We start from the raw sequence: 20,734 nt of genomic DNA on the forward strand, positions 1-20,734 counted from the left end.
GTCAAACATTCAGGCTCCTGCGCATATGATTCTGTGTACAGTTTCAACTTAGTGCGTGCTACAGACGTGGTACTTTTTTCTGCATATCTGTGCGAGAAGAGACGTTTTAGAAAAGTTCACGCGGGTGAAGTATGTTTTCATTTTCGATTGGACCTCTTGCTGCACACTCCTGTGCTCCCGCACTCGAAGTGGTGTCGGTTACTATGAAGTATGGTGCTGGCAGAAAACCCCGGCCTGGAGTACAGAATGTTTGCAGTTCCTGGACTCCAGCTGTAACTGATAAACTAAAGTCACATTTTCTCTGACGTAGAGAAACATCAGCGCTTCTAACCCGAGTACTCGGAGTGTAGCAGAAAACTGGGAGAGAAAATGGTGGACATCTTGAAAAGAAGCGTAGCACGATATTTACACTGAATCTAAAACAGACATTGGCAAAGCCTGTAGGTCTGGTCTTCACTAGCTGGTGCAATAGTTATTTAAAAAAAAAATAATTGTTGCAAGACATTCACATAAAAATAAAAGAAATTATGCTGTCACTACCTCACAACTTCTCTCTCTCAAAACATCACTACCTCACTCTCTAGCTCACAACTTCACTTTCTCTCACTCACTACCTCAATCACTCTCTATCTCACTACCTCACTCTTTCTATCTCACTAACTCACTTTCACTCTTTCACTACCTCTCTCTCTCTATCTCACTACATCACAACATCACTATGCTTATATATCACTACCTCACAACATCCCTCTCCACCTCACTCTTTCACTACCTCACTCTTTCACTACCTCACTCTTTCACTACCTCACTCTTTCACTACCTCACTCTTTCACTACCTCACTCTTTCACTACCTCACTCTCTCTCACTACCTCACTCTCTCTCACTACCTCACTCTCTCTCACTACCTCACTCTCTCTCACTACCTCACTCTCTCTCACTACCTCACTCTCTATTTCAATACCTCACTCTCTCTCTCTCTCTCTCTCTCTCTCTATCTAACTACCTCACTCTCTCTCTGCTAATGCAATAGGTTTCACATATGCAAAAAAAAAAGCTAATGCCAATAGAAATGACAATGCCATTTATTTAGGGATACAAAAATAATAAAAAAATAATGGGCAATACCAATAGCTCTACCTATAATATTGCCGAGACCATTGCATTTACAATGCAACGGTCTCGGCATTGTTAAAGTTAGAGCTATTGGCATTGCTCATGACAATGCCGTTTCTTTAAATGTTGTAAAAACAAAAACATAAACAAAAATAATGTCAAGAGCAATGCCAATAGCTCTAACTTTCACAATGCCGAGACCGTTGCATTGTAAATGCTTGTTCATATTGAGCCTGACACGATTTTACGAGCACTCCCCGAAGGTGCTTTTAAGTGCAGTGCAATTTCAACGTAATGTAGCGCGTCTCCCTCCAATTGTAGTTTTGAGCAGCGTGATTGCTGTACATCTTTTAACCATGTGACCAGCACGCGATGGTTACTTATACAATGGCCTACGGTGAATATTGGGGAATACTAGGTTCAAAATAACATGAAGGCATTTATTTTTTAGTGTAAGTGTTGAAGAATAAATTATTGTATGTACTCCAATGGTTCGGTTCTTGCACTACGTACTTTATTTTCAAATATTATTTGATGGACTAGGTATCATACAGTTGACGATGTTAACAGCCATTATGTACATATTATTAATGTAATTCAGTATTCATTCACTGTTTTTTAAATAATTCAAATGTAATATTTAAATTTCCGATGCCATGAACTTTGTCTATGATTTTAAAATGTATAAAGGCTGTTACTAAAATGGCGCACACTAGACTGAGGAAGGCTGCTCCGTCAGCTGAAACGCGTCTCTCTATGTTGGGTCAGAGGAGGCTCATTTAATAAAAAGGCCTCAACCCAAATAGCCATCGTGTGCGTGCACTTTTACAGAAGTGGAGTAGAGGTTTTTCTTGTTTGATAGATATATATATAGATATCCCTACCTTCCTCCCGACTCCCTTACAGAGAGAGCATGCACTTGGAGACTGAAGGAATTATAAACTTGTTTTAATGACTCAGGCCCCTATGACCCGGTAAAGAAGAGAGACATGTTTTGGCTGCACAACAGCCTTTTACAATCTAAAAGCGTTATTTTGTTAACATTCTTTATACTTTCACAATCGTAGATCTAGAAAACATACTTAAACATTCTTATTGGCAGTACCTATACCTCGTGCAGATCAATTAGTCATTTCAAACTGTTATCATGTAAATGCAATAGATACATATGCGGTAAGTTCATTATTTTGGGCATTAAGTTGAACATTTTGTCAAATTAAACATCACAGGTCTCATAAATCCACATAAAGCAATAGTTCATAGATGTTATTAAGCACAGTTACTGCACTAATCAGGTTATTAAATCAATAGCAGTTTGAAAATTTACCTTTTGTACTTTCACACTGCAAGTAAGGGCATTTCTTGATGCATCAATCGAACAGCATTTGTATAGCTCAGCACTGTCACCCTCTAAGGGTCTCTGTGCACTGAGAATGCCGTGTCTCAGTTGAAAAGCTAGGTCTTGAATTTCTTTCTGAAGTCCGCCAGGGAGGGTGCTGTTCAGAGGTGGAGAGGCAGGGGCTGGCGGCAATGAACGAGCAGGAATAGCAATCGCTGAGGATGTGACGAATGTGGGGGGTGAGAGGGACGAGGAGTGCAGGTGTCTTGCGGGCAGGTGGAAGTTCAGACAATGGGTAATATACAAGGGTTCTTGATCGTGGAGAACTCTGTATGCATGTGTGAGGATCTTGAACTGGCATCTCTTCTGGATAGGCAGCCAGTGAAGGTTTCGGAGGTGAGGTGTGGCGGTCCAAGATGAGTTGGGCTGCGGTTTTCTGTATGGTCTGAAGTCTTTTGAGTATGTGGATGGAGATTCCGGCATAGTCGAGGCAGCTGGTAATGAGGGCTTTCCTGATGGTCTTTCTGGTGTCGATGGGGATCCATCTAAGGAGGCTGCAGAGCATTTGGAGGGTGTGGAAGCAGGAGGAGGCAACTGCGTTTCATGGTAAGTTGGTTGTCTAGGATGCTGCTGAGATTATGTGCATGGTCTGTTGGTGTAGGTGTTGATCCGAGTTCTGCCGGCCACCAGCTGTAGTCCCATATGGAGGGGTTTCTTCCGAAGATCAGTACCTCCGTTTTGTCAGAGTTGAGTTAGAGGCAGCTGTCTCTCATCCATTTTGCCACGTTGGTTACGAAGTTGGTTTTGGTGTTGCAAGGGTCCTCTGAGAGTGAGAAGATAAGTTGAGTGACGTCAGCATAGGAGATTCTGTTGAGTCTGTGGGATCGGCAATGTCTGTGAGGGGGTCATGTAGATGTTGAACAGTGTGGGGCTGAGGGATGAACCTTGGGGTATGCTGCAAATGATGCTCTTGGGTGCGAAGATGAAGGGGTCTGTTGAATGCTCTGGGTGCGTCCTGAAAGGAAGGAAGTGATCCACTTGAGCGGGTTCTGTTGTATGCCGATGTTGTGGTGTCTGTTGATGAGGGTGCGGTGGGAGACTGTCAAACACGGTGGAGAGGTCGAAAAGGATCAGGGGCACCATTTTTCCACGATCGAGGAGAGTTCTGATTTTGTCTGTGGCAGCGATCAGTGCGGTTTCAGTGCTGTGGTTGGCACAGAATTCTAATTGAGAGGCATCGAGTAGGTTGTTTTGATCCAGGTATTCAGTGAGCTGCTGGTTGATGTCTTTCTCAAGAGCTTTGGCTGGGTATGGAAGCAAGGAGATTGGTCTGTAATGTTTAGGGTCAGCAGAGGGATTCTTTGGGAGGGGTCTGACTGCTGTGTGTTTCCATAGGTCAGGGAAGGTTGCTGTGGGGATGGAGGTGTTGATGTTGGCTACGAGGTTGAAGAGATGGTGGGGCATGGGTCGTTGGACACCCTGGAATGGATGGACGGCATGGTGGTTGTGGTGGTCTGGGGAGTGAGAGGATGCAAGGTGGTTATCGTTTGGATGGTGTTTGCTAGTTGGCCAAGGTTGTCAAGGCTGAGAGTGAGGGGTTCGGTGTCGAAGTTGTTGTAAATGGTGGCAATCTTGCTATGTAAGTAATTTAAGGAAGAGTCACAGTTCTTGGGAGAGGTGGATGGTGTTCTCTGTGGCTGTCAGATTGAAGTATTCTTTGATGATTTTCAAGAGTTCCTTCGTGTGTTTGGCTGTGGTGTCGATGCGGGCAATGACGGCTGATCTCTAGGCTTCCTTTATGCTCAGGGGGTAGTTGCTAAGGGCTGCTTTGTAGGAGGCTCTGACCGAGGGTGTTTGGTGATTTACCAGTGCTTCTCAGTTGCACTTGGTGGTTCTGAGTTCGGGGGTAGTCAAGCTGGTAAGTTTTGAGGTTTTGTTGGTTTTTGCTGGTTTGAGTGGGGCGACCCTGTTGACGCATCTGTTGATGCAGTTTGAGAAGTTCTGGACAGCCTGGTCAAGGTCTGCTGAATTTTCGGGTTGTGTGGCATGGAGGGCTTGTGTCAATAGGGTCTTGGATACCTTGCCCCAGCAGCGGTAGGGGGTGCTGTGGTGCTTGGTGGTGGGGGCTCGGCATCGGAGATGGTGAAGTGAATGATGGCGTGGTTGGTCCAGGTGAGGTCTTTGATGTGGGTGAATTCGATTCTGTTGCTGGAGGGGAAGATGGCACTGCGTGTGTGTTTGGCTTTGTGCGTGGGTTCGGTGACCATTTGTGTGAGGCCGATGTTGTATATATAGATAGGACACAGACTAAAGGAGGCAGCTTGGTAATAGCCACTACTAATGATCTTGATATCACCCTTTTAGAAACCCATGTTCAAAGCCACCAAGAAATCTGCTTTTTTAAGATAAATAGCTGCCAAATTTGTTCCTGGAGGGGGGCTTTAATTTACCGCCCCTCTGGACTCAAAGGCGACTTTTCAGACAAATTATTGGAGCTTTTAGCTCCCCATGTACTGGCATCTGACAACTTTCTCCTAATCGGAGATTTTAACTATCACATAGATGTATTATCTGACTCCGACACAGAGAAGTTGATCTCCAATATGAATATTTTAGGCCTTGCCCAACTGGTACATGAACCTACACACATTGCTGGCCACACCCTTGACCTTCTTTTTACCAACCAGCCCGAGATTACTGTAACATCCCCAGTTCCACTATTGTGGACCGATCACGATCTTTTACAATTCTCGATTCCAATCACGGTAAAAAAAAAAAAAACTGAAAACGGACTCTTCTTTACGCAGACCGTGACGGAAAGTCACCCTGCCTCTTTTCTTAGAGCACTTCTCCCTTGATCCAATTAGTCCTGACACAGGTGTAAGCCAAACACTACATATCCTAGCGGAGGCAATTCTAACCACGCTGGATGGAATTGCCCCATCGGCTCAGGTAAAGACTAAGGTTAGAACCGCCCCATGGTTCACGGACCAACTAAGCACCATAAAATCTACATGTCGCATAGCAGAACACAAATGGCGCAAGAGTAAAAACTCGGTTGACCGCGCAAGCTATAAAAATGTACACCATAGCTATATGACTGAAATTAAGGTGGCAAATAAAAAATTTTTAACGGACAGGATAAATAAAGCTGAAAATTCCACTAAGGAACTAAACCAAATTTTGAAGGAATTTACAACCCCAAGAAATCAGTTGTCAACACCCGACTCTCAACACTGAGCAGACTCTCTTTCTAATTGTTTTGACGAAAAGATTTGAGCTATTCACCTATCTTTGTCTCTTCATAATAATAGTTTCCATCTAGCTGACGAGCCTGGTGCTCTCACTGCTCCTCTCCACCTTCTAGACGAATTTACCAAATGCGACACTAAACAAGTTTCTAGTGCCATGCAAAGGATAAAGTCCGGCTCTCCTATTGACCTGATTTCTCCTAAGTTATTTTTAATTATTGCTCCTGCGTTGGTGGATAATATTACGGACCTATTTAATAAATCACTTTCGGAGCCAGTCTTTCCCGCGAGCTGGAAGATTGCCCGTGTGAAACCAATTTTGAAAAAGCCCACGGCCGACCCTAAACTCCTTTCAAATTACCATCCGAATTCACTACTTCCCTATCTAGGGAAAATACTGGAATCCCTTATCAATCAACAGCTTTTTGCCCATCTGGAGAGTCACAATCTTCTAGGCCCCTCACAGTCTGGTTTCAGGGCTGCGCATAGTACTGAGACAGCACTGGTCGAGGTTACAGACATCAGACGGGCTCTGGACAAACATCAATCAGTCATTCTCGTCCTCCTCGACCTGTCGGCTGAATTTGACACCATCTCCCATAGTATTTTAGAACGACGACTCTGGGAGATTGGTGTCAGAGGCAATGTCCTGAAATGGTTCAAAAGTTATCTATCGGACCGCAAAACTATTGTTCAGACGGGAGTCAGCATTTCCTCCACAAGACCTGTTATGATGGGATTGCCACAAGGTTCCATCCTGAGTCCTACACTCTTTAACCTGTATATGATTCCACTGGCCCCAGAGATCAGAAATTGTGGATCTGATGTCATATCATATGCTGACGACACTCAAATCCTAATTACACTGGGTCCTGATCCTATCAAAACCAAGGCACGCTTTAAAAACTGCATGTCCCACATTGAAAGGTGGATGAAAAGTAACCATCTTCCGTTGAACGGTACTAAATCAGAAATCATGCTCTTTGGGAAAGCGTCTGAACACTGGTCGCCCGATTGGTGGCCATCCGATCTTGGTACCCAAAGAGGTGGTCCGCAATCTGGGATTTTACATGGACAATCAACTATCCATGAGAGCCCAAATAAACCATATTGTCAGTACATGCTTCGGAATAATGCGTACTATGCAGAAGGTTTTCAAATGGATTGCCATGGAGGCTAGAAAACCATTGATTCAGAGACTCATTACAAATTGAATGGACTATGGCAACGCGCTTTTGCTGTCCATTAATGAAAACTTATTAAATAAGCTACTGATTCTACAGAACACTGCGGCCAGAATGATCTCGAACCTTCCGCATAGAACATCTTCCGCTCCATGTCTGAAAACGTTACACTGGCTGCCGGTGAGAAAGCAAATTCTCTTCAAAGTCCTCTGCCTCACGCATAAACATATGTATGGGAAAGGCCCGCAATATTGGTCTAAAAACCTTTACCGGTATAAGCCTCAGAGGACACTTCGGTCTAGCACTGTGTCACTGCTCACCCATTTTAGAGTATACACAACGAGACAAGGTGGCAGATCCTTCTCGTATCTTGCGCCGTCCTCCTGGAATAAAATGCCCTTATACCTGCGCTCCATCCCTGTTCACAGTTGTTTTCGGAAGAACTCGAAGTCGTGGTTGTTTGACCAGTAACTCCTCTTCCGTCTGTCCAGAGCCGCTGCAAGCGCCATCAGACTCTTCGGAGTGATATGTTTTGCGCTATATACGTGCCTCTGACTTGACTTGTGGAGGTTGTCCAGGAGGGTGGGAGAGTTGGCGACATTGAGATCATCGATGTGGAAATTGATTTAGATTTTTTTAAAAATTTGATTTATAAAGCGCCCAAATCACTCCAACCGGGGTATCTCCACACTAAGACTGCTATAGCCAACCAGGGAGTGATACCTCAGAACAGTAGGGTTTTCAGCAATTTTCTGAATACCAGGAAATCAGTGCATTGGCGTAGTTGGATAGGGTGTTGATTCCAGTATAGGGGAGCTACATGGGAAAAGGCTTTGCCTCCCATACAAGCTTTTTTTGAAGCGTGGGATGTGCAGCAATGCTTTGGTCCCTGACCGGAGTGACCTGGATGGCTGGTATCTGACAAATGTGTCAGCTAGATAGCTGGGACCTAGGTCATGTAAGGATTTGTAGGCCATGCAGCAGATCTTAAATGTTATCCTTTTTCGAATTGGGAGCCAATGTAGCTTTTGAAGTAAGGGAAGAGAAGCTGTTCTGGGCGGGGCATTGGCAACCAGGCGGGCTGCAGTGTTCTGGTCCACCTGCAATTTGTTCACAGAACTCTCCTTAGCTGAAATAAGCAAAGCGTTGCAATAGTCCAGGCGGCTAAGCACCAACGCCTGGATTAAAGTCTTCCACGTGTGAGATGGCAAAAAGGGAAACACACTTCGTAGAAGGCTCAGTGTGTGGAAGCAAGCCCCGGCCGTAGAAGTAGCGTGCTCCTCTAGGGTTAATGTTTGATCTATCCGAACTCCCAGATTTCTTACCACTAGTTTAAGGGTTGGGGCAGAGCCAAGATCCTCAGGCCACCATTCAGGGGACTATCTTGTTGCCGCGTCTCCGAACAACATGATCTCAGATTTTTCAGCGTTAAGCTGCAGATAGTTGTCTCTCATCCAGTCAGTGATGACCTTCATACACTCTGTGAAGGTGGTCTGAGTGTTAGGGTTGGTTTTGTCGAAGGAGAGTAGAAGCTGGGTGTCAACGGCATAGGAGATAGGACAGAATCCTAGTTTCCTCAGTAAGCTTGCCAAGGGAGCCACATATATGTTAAATAAAGTGGGGCTCAAACATGAGCCCTTGGTACTCCCTTGGTCACTTTAGTGGTCTGGGAGTGAAAAGAGCCCAAATTGATGGTCTGGGTTCTGTCTGGTTGGAAACTGGACAGCCATTTTAGGGCATTCCCTTGGATACCACTGTCCCTCAGTCTCTTGAGAAGGATCTGGTGAGGATGGTATTGAAGGCAGCGGATAGGTCAAGCAGCACCACGAGCGCTGCTTGACCATTATCCAGGGACATTCTGATGTTGTTGGTGACCGCCACAAGTGCAGACTGTACTATGGCTAGGTCGGAACCCTGACTGAGAGGGATCTAGGCAGTTTGAAGATTCTGCAAATTCCGATAGGTGCTTATTGATATGTTTTTCTAGAAGTTTGCTCTGCAAAGGGAGGAGAGAGATGGGACGATAGTTGACTACATCGTCCAAGGGGGCTTTAGGATTTTGTCTGATGTGGATAATCTGTGCCGCTTTCCACTCATAGGGGGAGACTGCCATCCTTCATGGATCTGTTCATAATTGAGCAGATGGGGACCGCTAGCTGCTTAGATAGCAGGGAGGTGATTTTGGCAGGGAGGTTGCTGACCAGGACGTAGTGGAGGAAATCGATGGTAAGGGAGACAATGAGGTTGGAGATGGCATGACAGAAAGGTGGTCGGGTCCCTGGGATCTACAGGCAAGGTGCCTCTCACCGTGACCTTGGTATCGGTTTGTAGTCAGAAGTTGAGGTGTTACAGAAGAGGCACTGGGTCGTCGCTGGTGACTGAGCATTGGATGGTTTCCTTGAAGATGATGGCAATGCCCCCGCAGTGTTAGTCTGTGCGATCTCGGTGTATCATCTTGTAGCCATAGGGAGTGTCAGTGGTGATGGTCGATGTTTGAGGAGGGGTTGAGCCAAGTTTTGGTGATTAAGGCAATGTCTAGGGAGAGGGTGATGATGGTGTCCCAGATGTCCATGGCATGTTTGCGGATTGAGTGGGCATTGATCAGGATGCACTGGAGCGGTCCCGGTCTGTTCATGGTCTTCTGAGTGGAAGTAGCGCTGGAATCATCGGAGGCTGTGTTACAAGAGAGGCGGCAGTGGAGGCAGGTGAAGGGACCTTTGGTAGATCCTGATGAGGATGTGAGGCAGTTGGTGTTTCGGTGTCCGGGGTTCAGGTGCAGGAGCCCCTTGGCCATCTACTAGCGGGTGGTGGCTGAGGCCAGGAGTCCTGGCGCTGGGGGTGGTCCATGCACGGAAGGGTGCAGAAGGGCTTGCCTTTGGCAAGCGTTCGGCACTCCAGAAGCATGGCCGCACAGTGGCCTCCACAAGTAGTCCTGGGGAAGTGGGGGGAGCAGTGCAGAAGGCAGGGGTTCGGGCAAAAAACAGCAGGAGCAGGGAGAGCTGGAACGGCAGTGAAACAACGCAACAGGATTAGAGGAAACCAAAAAACAAACCAAATACACACACGATGCAGGTAAACATATGAAAGTAAACGGGGAAAAATAACCCAAAATTATCACACAGATAATTAGTGAGAGGCTGTAGGCAGACTGCAGGCTTGAACGGGAGGCTATGGGACTGGGAGCCTAGCCCTTGTCTGGAAAAGTCAGACAGGGGGAGTGGAGCAGAGACCGGAGGTCAATAGGCTAATACTGGAGCCACTCAGCAGCCTCCATAAATAGTCCTGGGGTGGGAGGGGCTGTGAATTGGGTGAAAAATGGTTGGTAGAGCAGAAACAGCAGAGAAACAACAATGCAACAGGACGAGAGGAAACCAGAAAACAAACCAAAATACAAATGTAAATAGGAAAAGTTAACCCAATATCACCACACAACTAATTAGGGAGGCTGTGGGCAGACTGCAGGCTTGAACGGGAGGCTGTGGGACTGGGAGCTGAGTCCCGGTCTCGAGGAGCCAGACAGGGGTAGCGGTGCAGAGACCAGAGGTACATAAACTAATGTTAAAAAACATGACATATACAAATAGAATTCTGAATGGTTTTCATTTAAAAACTCAAGTATTTGTATGCACGGTGTAATTCAATGTATAGTGCAGCTTAGGTTGAATGAAAGGGTCAGAGAAGACCCTTCTCACAATGAAAGGTTTGGAGAAGGCATCCAGCACCCATGCCAGGGACCTCATCTGAGGGCCTAATTTCCGCTTCTATATCTGAAGCATTCTCCCTTGTGTCACTAAGGAGTCCAGGGCTACACCAGGAACAAATATCAGTATTAGTTTATTGCAGAAAGAAAGACAGGTCATATATAGTGGTCTCCACTGGGTAGTTGTAGTTAGATTTGCGTTTCCATAAGAAAAGCATTTTAGGTTGTCCTAATAACTTTGGCTCTATTAGACGAATCTTCACCACACTTCCAAGAAAAAAAGTCTCATCCACCTCAACTCCTTGAAAATTTCGGGGTGATCCGTCAAGCGGGGACTGAGAAAAGAGCATCCCAAAACACACTTTTCAGATTCATTTTTCCATACGAAAATTGAAGAGTGTTACTGCAAGAACCACTAATCGAATTTACACCAAATTTGGCAGAAAGCTAGGTCTTGGTCCAGAACGTGTGTTGCAAATCTGTTCAATAGTTTCTAAGCAATTAATGCTCAAAATCTTTGTATATATCATGCTGTGGAGGATCCGCTGACCCCACAGATCTCAAGCTGCCATCTGATTGGCTGCTACCACCACATCAACAACAATGTAGCAACAGCCATCTTAGGACTTGTGTCTCAGTCCTGAGTCCTAGATAAAAAGGTTAAACAAAAAAAAGTATAATTGGGCATGAAAAATATGTAATTTCACAATAATTACACTCACTAAGCATAGGAACATCACACAATATTCCACTTGCCCATTGTTTGCACCTGGTTTCATTTGATGCCAGGATTTAATGCAAAGATCCTGCTTTGCCTGAAAACCTATGTGTATTTGTGCTGTTCTTGCTGTAAAACATCCAGTTTGTAAAGATTGTGGGGATGGCTTCTCGGAACACAAAGCAATTTTGGCACAGGGCTCACATTCACAGTTGCATAGATTATAGGTGGATGGCTCCTCGCAGTGCAAAGCGATTTTGACACTTAACTCGTGGCCACGTTTGACGTAAAAATAGTTTTGATGTGTTAAAGTTGATTGGCACTGCCACCATAAATCAGGCAAGCAATCACACAAACGCAGCAAATCTGTGCCTCTGTGTCTTTGTTTCATTCCATATGCGACCTAATCCTACTGATGCATGCCAAGGGAAATTGTCTCTCCTTGAAAAAGGAGCAATCACTTTACCTTTAAAAGTGAGTTGCTTCATACTGTGTTTTGCTTAAACTGGCGCACGGAGAATATTGTCATAGAAACAATGGTAAACAATGCAATTATAAAAATGATTCAATCAATATAAAAACCTGACAGATTTGGTTCAGAAGTTTGTAGGATCCAATCAGCTGTTACTACTGGTGAACTATATCTAGGATAGGTCGATTTGCAAGGTTGCCCCACTCAACTCCTGAATAAGGTGTTCTCCTAAGAATTAAAGGAGTGCATTTAACAAAGTGATCATCAAAACTGTGATCCATTTCCGCTTACATATTTCTTGGTCAAAGTTTCTTCATTCTCAGCGTGTATTCGTAGTAATTGGGCCAGAATATTGTGTACAATATGTCCCTTCATAGCGCTTAAAAAAATGATCAGCAATTGGAGTTAATAACAAAATCTACACTCAAGGGGGCGATATTTTTGCAAACAAAATTTAGGACACTATATTTATGTCAGACGATATCTCGGTCAATGATATTTTGCCAAACAGCCACACTAATCAGCATTTTATATTTCTTATGAAAGAGTCATTGCACTTACTCTTGTGGTAACGTTGTTTGTTTGAACTTTTTTATTTAATGAAACACACCCTTCAGTCAGTTATACCTATTCATTGTATTGATTAGCTTAATGAAGACATTTATTAAATTGGTTTGTTTGTTATTTAAATAGAAAGGGGTTTGGAAGTCAGAAGCATTCCAATTGAGCCCACGTGTTTGCACTCATTAGGCCTAAGAATTCACAAATTCTATTTTCACTGTAGGTAAACTATTGTTCCAAGATTGTGAAATTGATTGTCATCAGGTTTCAGCTGTCAAAGATGAAGGTTCTGAATAATGTTCATGAAATTAAGTGGAAGCTGGCTGCATTCATACAGATTAATGAAAAGGGGCAAATCTTCTATACAATTAAAGCTAGAGCCAGTAGATGATTATATATCTGAAGCACTATCAAAACAGCCATTGTTTCTTTGGATGTATTACTGTTGGATAAACCGGTTACCAAGGCGACATGAATGAGACCCTCTGTTACTTTTAATTATCTTTATTTTACACACATGTGCAGCATGTTGAATATAACATCGAGGCATGTTCCCTAGAAAGAAGATCTCGAACAGGATGAAAAAGTAATTTATAGGGCATCAATTTATGTGCTACACTTCATTATTCGGCTCCATTATAAACGTAAAATCCACTACATGTGAAAGCCTTCGCCTCTCTCCTCGAGTGAGCCAAATAGGTAATCAAAATTCATGCAGAATAACAAGGGATTAGCCAGAAAATTAAAATACCCCCTACTTCGAGCCAAAGCTCGTATGCACCAAGCAGGCGAAGCAAGTTATCACACCCCTCCCCAGAAGAGCAGTCTTATCTCTTCCATCCAAACATGTATTTATTTAATCCTTTCAATCTTTCCCTCCAACCACTAAAATCCACCATTTCGCCTTTGCAGTCTGTCACCCATTCATTCTTTCTATCATTGAGTCTTTCACCATTCCGTCTGTCCACCCATCCACATCCCAACCTATCCTTCCATCTCCAACCCCATCCATCCATCCAGTCATCAATCTATCCATCCTTTCGCCCATCCATCCACTTTTTCATTCTGTCCATCCATCCACCAACTCTATTCATCCATCCAGCCTTTCACTCATCCATCCTTTCACTCATCATCCATCTATCCATTTACCATGGGCAGCTCCTCCGTTGAAGCGGAGAAGCGTTGCCTCACTTAAATGCCCCCAAGATGAAAAATAAAATGGCAACACATTACCATTTTATTTTTTTTCATCCCCTGTCCCGAATAGAGCGTCAGGACGGGGCGCGGTTGCTGCTAAGTGATAGCAGCAGGGAGAAGGGTGAGCTGTGTATGCAATGTTTAAAGGGCGCATGTCTTTGCCTAACCGTCTTGCAATGGCCAGCCACACATGCGCACTTTAAACATCTCTAACCCAGTTGTTTTGAGACAGCTGGGCTAGAGCAAGTACATGCCTCCAAAGCGCTTTGGAGCGCCTAGTGAGGCTGCTCCCTCAAATCAGGGTGCTGCTCTCATGCTGATAAGAGCAGCACCCTAAATGGTCAAGGGAATTTCCTGGTGGCCGGGCTGCAGTAGCAAAGAGGGCATCTGGAGCAAGGAGGTCCTATCGAGTAAGGTGTCCTTTTTAATTTTACTTTATATGTACATGCGCCCGCCCCCCGTAGATGCCAGCCACCACTGCCATTTAACCTTTCACCCATCCATCATTTCATGCACTCATCCATACACACTTTCACTTATCTGTCCATCCATTCACCCTCCCTTTCACCCATCCATCCATTCTTTCAGTAATCCATGGAACCTTTCATCCATCCACCCACCTTCCCTTTCACTCATCCATCCACTTATCTATCCATCTATCATACATCAAGCTGCTCTCCCTTTCACTCACCCATCCATTTTCCACTCATCCATCCTTACATTCAATCCTTTTACTCATCCATCCTTTAATTCGTCCAACCATCTTTCACTCATCCATCCACCCCTTTACTCTGTCCATTCATCCACCCTTTCACTCCATTCATCTATCCATCCTCCCTTTAACTTACCAATCCATGTTTTCACTCATCCATTCATTCTTCCACCCATCCATCCACCCATACTTTCACCCATCCATGCTTACATCCAATCCTCTCTCTCATCCATCCATCTACCCTCAATCATCTGCCTGTTTTTTTCACTCATCCATCCTTTCATCCATCCACCCTCCATTTCACTCATCCATCCATCCTTTCACTGATTCGTCCATCGATCTACCCATCCACCTTTTCACTCACCCATCCATCCACCCTTTCACTCATCAAGCCCTCTATTCATTTCACTCACTCACCCACCCACTGACCCTTTCACGTTAATTATGTCAGCTGCAGAAGAGGCCCATGAAGAACTCGCTGTAGCTGCTAAAGCAGGGGGTTCATGACGCCCCTGCAGAATATTAATAACAACCTAATGCAGAGAAATAGATTTGTAGCTATGATGGTTCACTATTGTTTTAAGTAAGTTAGGCTTAGATACGTTGTTTTAAGTAAGTTAGGTCTGATTGTATTACACCACCTTCAGTGTGGACCCTACCTATTACGACTAGGACTTTAGGCTGTAATGGTCTTTTATTAACATAAGTATTGGCAAAGACAATAGGTCTCGCCCCTAAAGGGCCAAGCCTTAAGCCAATAGCACACATACATGCATAGCTGGTAAGTTTGGAATGAATTTTCTATTAAATAAAAATAATTCCAATATGTCCACCAAAGTGGAGACATGCGTCATATTGTACGGTGGCCGTTTTTTATTTGCCTTTGTAACATAGGTGTTCATGATAGAATGGTAAATTAATATGTAAAAAAAACTTGAACAAGTGTGTATGACGTACAAAAAAAGGGAGCGAATAGCTTGGAAGACTATGCTAATGCCAGATCCTTGTACAAAATAACAAGAAAATTAAATAAATTGAGTGAGATGGAGTGCAAAGGAGAGCGTGGAGGGGCAGAAAAAAGGAGAGAAAAGAAACACATGCACTCTCATGGAGTGCTTAAAATAAAAATAAACAGCCCTCTCAAATATGCCATTGTAGAAGACAGTTCATCCAGTCAGAACTCAGACTGAGATGCTCTTGAGCGAGGCAAACACTAGAATATGAGGAAAGCCATTAAATCAAGAGCAGACAACTGAGATAGACAACAAAGTCATCCAATCATAATCAAGGAGCTAACCCAAAACTAATTCTGTTATATACTGGAAACAACAGGACCTCCTGCAGACCGCTAAAGTGGTCTATAGCCAAAATCTTAAAAAGAATGCCAGTGTCTACCATCTACAACAACCGGCACAAAGTAGGCGCTCCTCTTACCAAATTGCAGCCCTTACTGTGGGCCTCATTTGACTTGCTTTGTCTGAAATTTAGCCCGATTCCGAATTATTGGCCTTGTAAATGAGATGCAACAGGGATTCCTGTTCCACACTAACTGCACCATTAAATCTGTCAGAACCTTAACTAGAGCCCACATCTCATTTGCTCAGCTAGGTTGGAGGCCTGTGCATTGCTTGGCAACTGCAAGCACTGGGAGGAGGGCAACACGTTCAGCCATGGCAGGTGCAGGTAAGAGCAGGGGGGTGTGGCGAGGGGGAATGGTTGGGGGGGGGGGGGGGAGGGAGTCAACATACAACGGCAATATAGAATAAAAAAAAAAGAAAAAAGAAAAACACATACTTGCGCTCGCCACATCGCTGAGTCAGTGATGCAGCGAGTGCAAGGTAAGTGGGTTTTTTTCCCTCCCCCTCCCCCCCCAACCTGCCCTCACCGCCGCTCTTACCTGCACCGGACGCAGCTTAACATGTTGCTAGACCTGTAGGAAACAATTAGTAATCATCAATTGTACCTAGAATACCAAGAACCAAGGAGCATCACTGGAAGACACACCCAGGGGAGACTTGTCATCTGGGGGTTAGGTTCACAAAAATTGCTCAGCTGGCACATATGGTGAACAGGTGTCAAACCCAAGCAGATATCATCAAACAAAGGAATATTCTAGGATACTTATTATTGGTAATTGTTGAAGATGCGGAATAGGGTAAAGAGAACTGTTATTTTGATCTCTACTATGGATGGTACCTGCATTGGTTCCTGTTTCTTACTACACGATTAAAAAGCACAGACGGCATTGCAGATTCCAGCGTTATGTTTGCAAAACCTTTGCACGGCTCTCGAGGTCAGGGTGGGGGATAAAGTGAATCTGAACACAGAGAAAACACGAGGCAAATGCCAGGACATAGGGAAGTGTCGTAATCCCATCATAAGGGCTTCCACTTATGCATTTCCAGGGCTAGCAATTGGCAGAATGCATAGGTGACAGCATACAGGATGCCATCAAGTGATTATGTCAATGGTGCTGTTTGTCATGCCATTATAAACTATATGCAAATTAATATCACTCATACATTGAAAGAGCTCTGCCAACGTGTTATGGTGCTCAGCTCCTGCTTTGCCATAAACATGTGGAATGTTCCTTTGCAGAAGCATACAGAAGCTATGGAAACTAGTGCTGCAACCCTCTCCTTGCTCTCAGGGATGAGCTTCACAATGTACACTCCCTTGCAACCACAGTTATATGTGTGCACCAGAGAGTTAGAAAGCTCCTTTGTTGTCCTGCTAGTATGAACTGTGACAAATAAATCTGGAGTTTCTAGACAAAAACATGGCTATCAAGCACACACTGTTAGCATTACCATTCCAATGATTCGTTCACTCTTAGGCTCCATGCCCGTTACATTCAGTCCTTGGTATTAAATGCAGTCATGTTAACATGCAGTCAGGACTGTCTTGCATGCAACATGCATTATTATCATACAAAGGCCCTGCCACACACTGTAGGAGGTAGTCACATTAAATGAAAGATAGTCAGATCATAAGGACAGAAACAACTTTCAGTGGAATATAATCACTTTCTATTGAAGAAAGTCATCAACAGAGAAGACAGACACTCACTCACTGGATCACAGCATCACTCAATGAAAGGTGGTCACATTCCATGTTATACTGTCCACTTAGTGGAAAGCTATCCTTTCTAATGCGGTACAGTCCCACTCACACTCAGTCTACGAATAGGCACTACTTTGGAAACAGTGACACGCAATGAAATATAGTCTTGCTCAAAGGAAGGGATTGTCTCTAACAGGATTCAAAGGTAATCTAAAATAAAACAATGTCTTACACTCTGAAAGGTAAAGTTGAACGCCACTCACTATGGGCATACTTTAAGCACACACTGACAGCTTTGCATTCGTATAACAAATCTGGCATTTTCTGGATTGCAATGACAAACAGCAGATTGCTCACCAGCCTGCCAAAAATGTCATATGATCAGGAATTTTTGGAAGTATTCTTATTGCCTTACAGATATGTTTGCCCCTATATGGAGGGCCCAAATCCATCTGTGAAGAATCGCAAAGCAGAAAAGCAAGCATCCTTTGTGTGGGATTGCCACTTCTGTTCTTCTTGCACCATAAACGACCAATCAGCAATGCTGATGTTTCTACTGTGGGGCACAGTGAAGTGCACAACACTGCAGAGCACAACCCTGACCCATGGTCAACTCTCTTCACCTGCAATCACACTGACCTGCACTTGAGCCTCACTCCTCATCAGGTACCGCATTTTGTTCAGGATGCACTGCTGCAGCTGATCCCAGGACATCGCCCGGTCTTCTCTCGTGAGCAAAGGTGGCCCAAACCTGCACATCCCAAAGATTGAATGCATTAAAATACATGATCACATCAGCATAATGCGAAAGAACATTGGACAGGAACGCCTCACGCATTTTCAGTTGCCTCATCAAGATAAGCATGTTGCAGGCAAATTACAATTGAAATACACATTTTCACATCAAACCACCCTGATAGGATTGTGACTCAATTAAATTCTAGACAGCGAACAGTACAGTAGGTAATCAGTATAAGACATTGTGAGTGAGGTACCATTCACTGATAGGAGTGATAAAAAACAATTCTAGGCTTATGGTCAGTATTAAATTCCTCCCTCCTCCCCCTCTCAAAATCCATGCTGAGACGGGAAGAGTAAAGAGTCATATATAAAATGCATTCATTTCTGTAAAAACATAGAATTATGTCCCGAAGGCCCACAGATAACATGGGATTAAAGTGTAAGCCAGCCTGCCAGCCCTTCAGAAGAGGAGGGAAAAGCAGCAGAGGAAAGCAGAGATACCTTCAAACTAATGAGAAGAGCCCACCACAGGGGAAGAGGCACAGGCGAGACCAATCGTGTCCTCGAGGGCAATGTATCCATCAACACCGCTCTTGAGAGCTACCAGTGATGAGCACGGCTCTACCAGACACCTCTCTCAGCTCTCTGCAAGGCCTGCACGCGTCCCTCTTGGATTATCACACCAGTGGACCACAATTTGTGTTAACCATTTCAGCCCAGACTGTCTTGTGTGAAGAGAAGTAGGAGGACGCCGCAGTGTGTGCAGGTAGTCCTAGAACCAATCACTCTGTCAGTAATGGCCTAGTAACTGCTATCTTGTTATACCCTCCTGTTGGAACTGGGGGTCTCTAGTTGGCAGAGGTAGGTACCTTTGTCCAAGTAGGGATACTTAATTCTAGCCAGGGTAAGGGGGATACACACTCTAGATAACCCCTGCTCACCCCCTTGGTAGCTTGGCACGAGCATACAGGCTTATCCCAAAGGCAATGTGTAAAGTGTTTGTACTAAAAACATAGTAATACAGTGATAACACCACAAATGGACACCACACCAGTTTAGAAAAATAAAGTATCTTTATCTAAACTCCACAAGACCAAAATGACAAAAATCCAACATACAGATAGTAAAATAGTACTTAAAAACCGTTCTTTCCACAATAAAACTTGTATAAAACAAATAGCTCCATCTGGGGCTATTACGACGTCCTGACAGCAATAAATCCAAAGTACAGCATCAACCATGAGGTGTGTGGCGTAGGGCATGGAGTCACACGGACCCCCAAACAAACAGTACCTTTAGATAACCAAGTCTATGACGATGCACGGCGTCGTGGATGTGATGCTTCGGTGCTGAGGTCGACTTCCTAGCTGCCATGGGGGGGCGAGGCGTCGTGTTCACTAGGAGGTGACGTGTCGAATCCAGGACTGGGAAAGTCGGTTGCGCTGGCAGTGGGGCGCCGTTTCCGGTAATGATGCTAAGTCGGAGAGTTCATGGAGTCACCCATGGCAGTTATCGGCACCACGATAACTTGATGCAGGCATTGGCGGTGACGAAGTCGGTGCATGCGCTGGCGTTGGGCACAGCCGATAGCTGCAGGCATCGGCAGGCATCGATGGCCGTCGGAGCTCTGGTGCATCGTGCACTTCACAAGTGGTGCCCCTGGCCTCGGAGCAGGTCACGGCATTGCAGCGGCATCGCTGACGGCGTCGGAGACAGGTTTTCTTGCTTCTTTCAAGTTGCTTCCAGCTTCCAACAGCAGGAACAACCTCCAGATGCCCAAAACTGGAATAGGCACCTCCTGGCAGGTCAGAACTCTCAGCAATAGAGTCTTTGTGTCCCTGAGACTTCAGAACAGGAGGCCAGCACACACAAGCCCTTGGAGATTTTTATTCAAGCAGGTTTCTTTAGCAAACTTCCCATCTTTGTCTTGTCCGTGGCAGAAGCAGCAACTGCAAGCCAACCCTACACAGCACACAGCAAAGGGGCAGTACTCCTCCTCACAGCTCTCCAGCTTTCTCATTGGCAAAGGTTCCTCTTGAGTCCAGAAGTGATATAAAGTTCTGGGGTTCAAGGTCCACTACTTATACCCCATGTTGTCTTTGTTCTTCTTTGTGAAAGGGTCTCTGAGCCCAGTCTACCCCAGTTCTGTCCTCACTGGTGCAGTATGACCACAGGGGGTGGAGACAGCATTCTGCAAGGGAAACAGGCCCTATTCAGGTGCAAAGTAAACTCCTCCCACTACTCTAGATGTAGTCCAGGTCTTTTCAGCTCAGCTCTGAGTCATCCAGGAAGGACCAGGCACATCTTAACCCCCTTAACTCCAGTGGATGTCAACAGTGAATGCACATCCGCAGTCCCAGTCATTCCAAAACCAGACCGTCAATCCACTAACAGGCAAAGGCACACAATGTTTAAACCAGAAAATGCCCACTTTCTAAAAGGGGCATTTTTAAGCACACAATTTGAAATCTATCTTTACTAAAATATGTGGGTTCAGAGAGCCTAAACTTTATTCCTCTATCTTGTTCCAATGGTACTTGTAACATGTTCTAAAGTATTCTGTAGGATAGATTTTAATAGTGAAAAAGAAATTGGCAGTATTTCACTATCAGGACACGTCACACACACACCAGTACACGTCCTACCTTTCACATACACTGCACCCTGCCCATGGGTGTACCT

At 44.7% G+C, this 20,734-nt stretch overlaps 1 protein-coding gene across 1 annotated transcript in view; it reads right to left on the reverse strand.

Annotated features, from left to right (window-relative positions):
• USP43 (ubiquitin specific peptidase 43) overlaps positions 1-20,734 on the reverse strand; it is a 920,725-nt gene that overhangs the window by 195,047 nt on the left and 704,944 nt on the right. Inside the window, exon 8 of the mRNA XM_085616819.1 lies at positions 17,951-18,062. Within this exon, the coding sequence (XP_085472945.1) occupies positions 17,951-18,062 (112 nt within the window). The remainder of the gene's footprint in view (positions 1-17,950; positions 18,063-20,734) is intronic.

Source organism: Triturus cristatus, chromosome 7, assembly GCF_964204655.1.
Source record: "Triturus cristatus chromosome 7, aTriCri1.1, whole genome shotgun sequence".
NCBI lineage: Eukaryota > Metazoa > Chordata > Amphibia > Caudata > Salamandridae > Triturus > Triturus cristatus.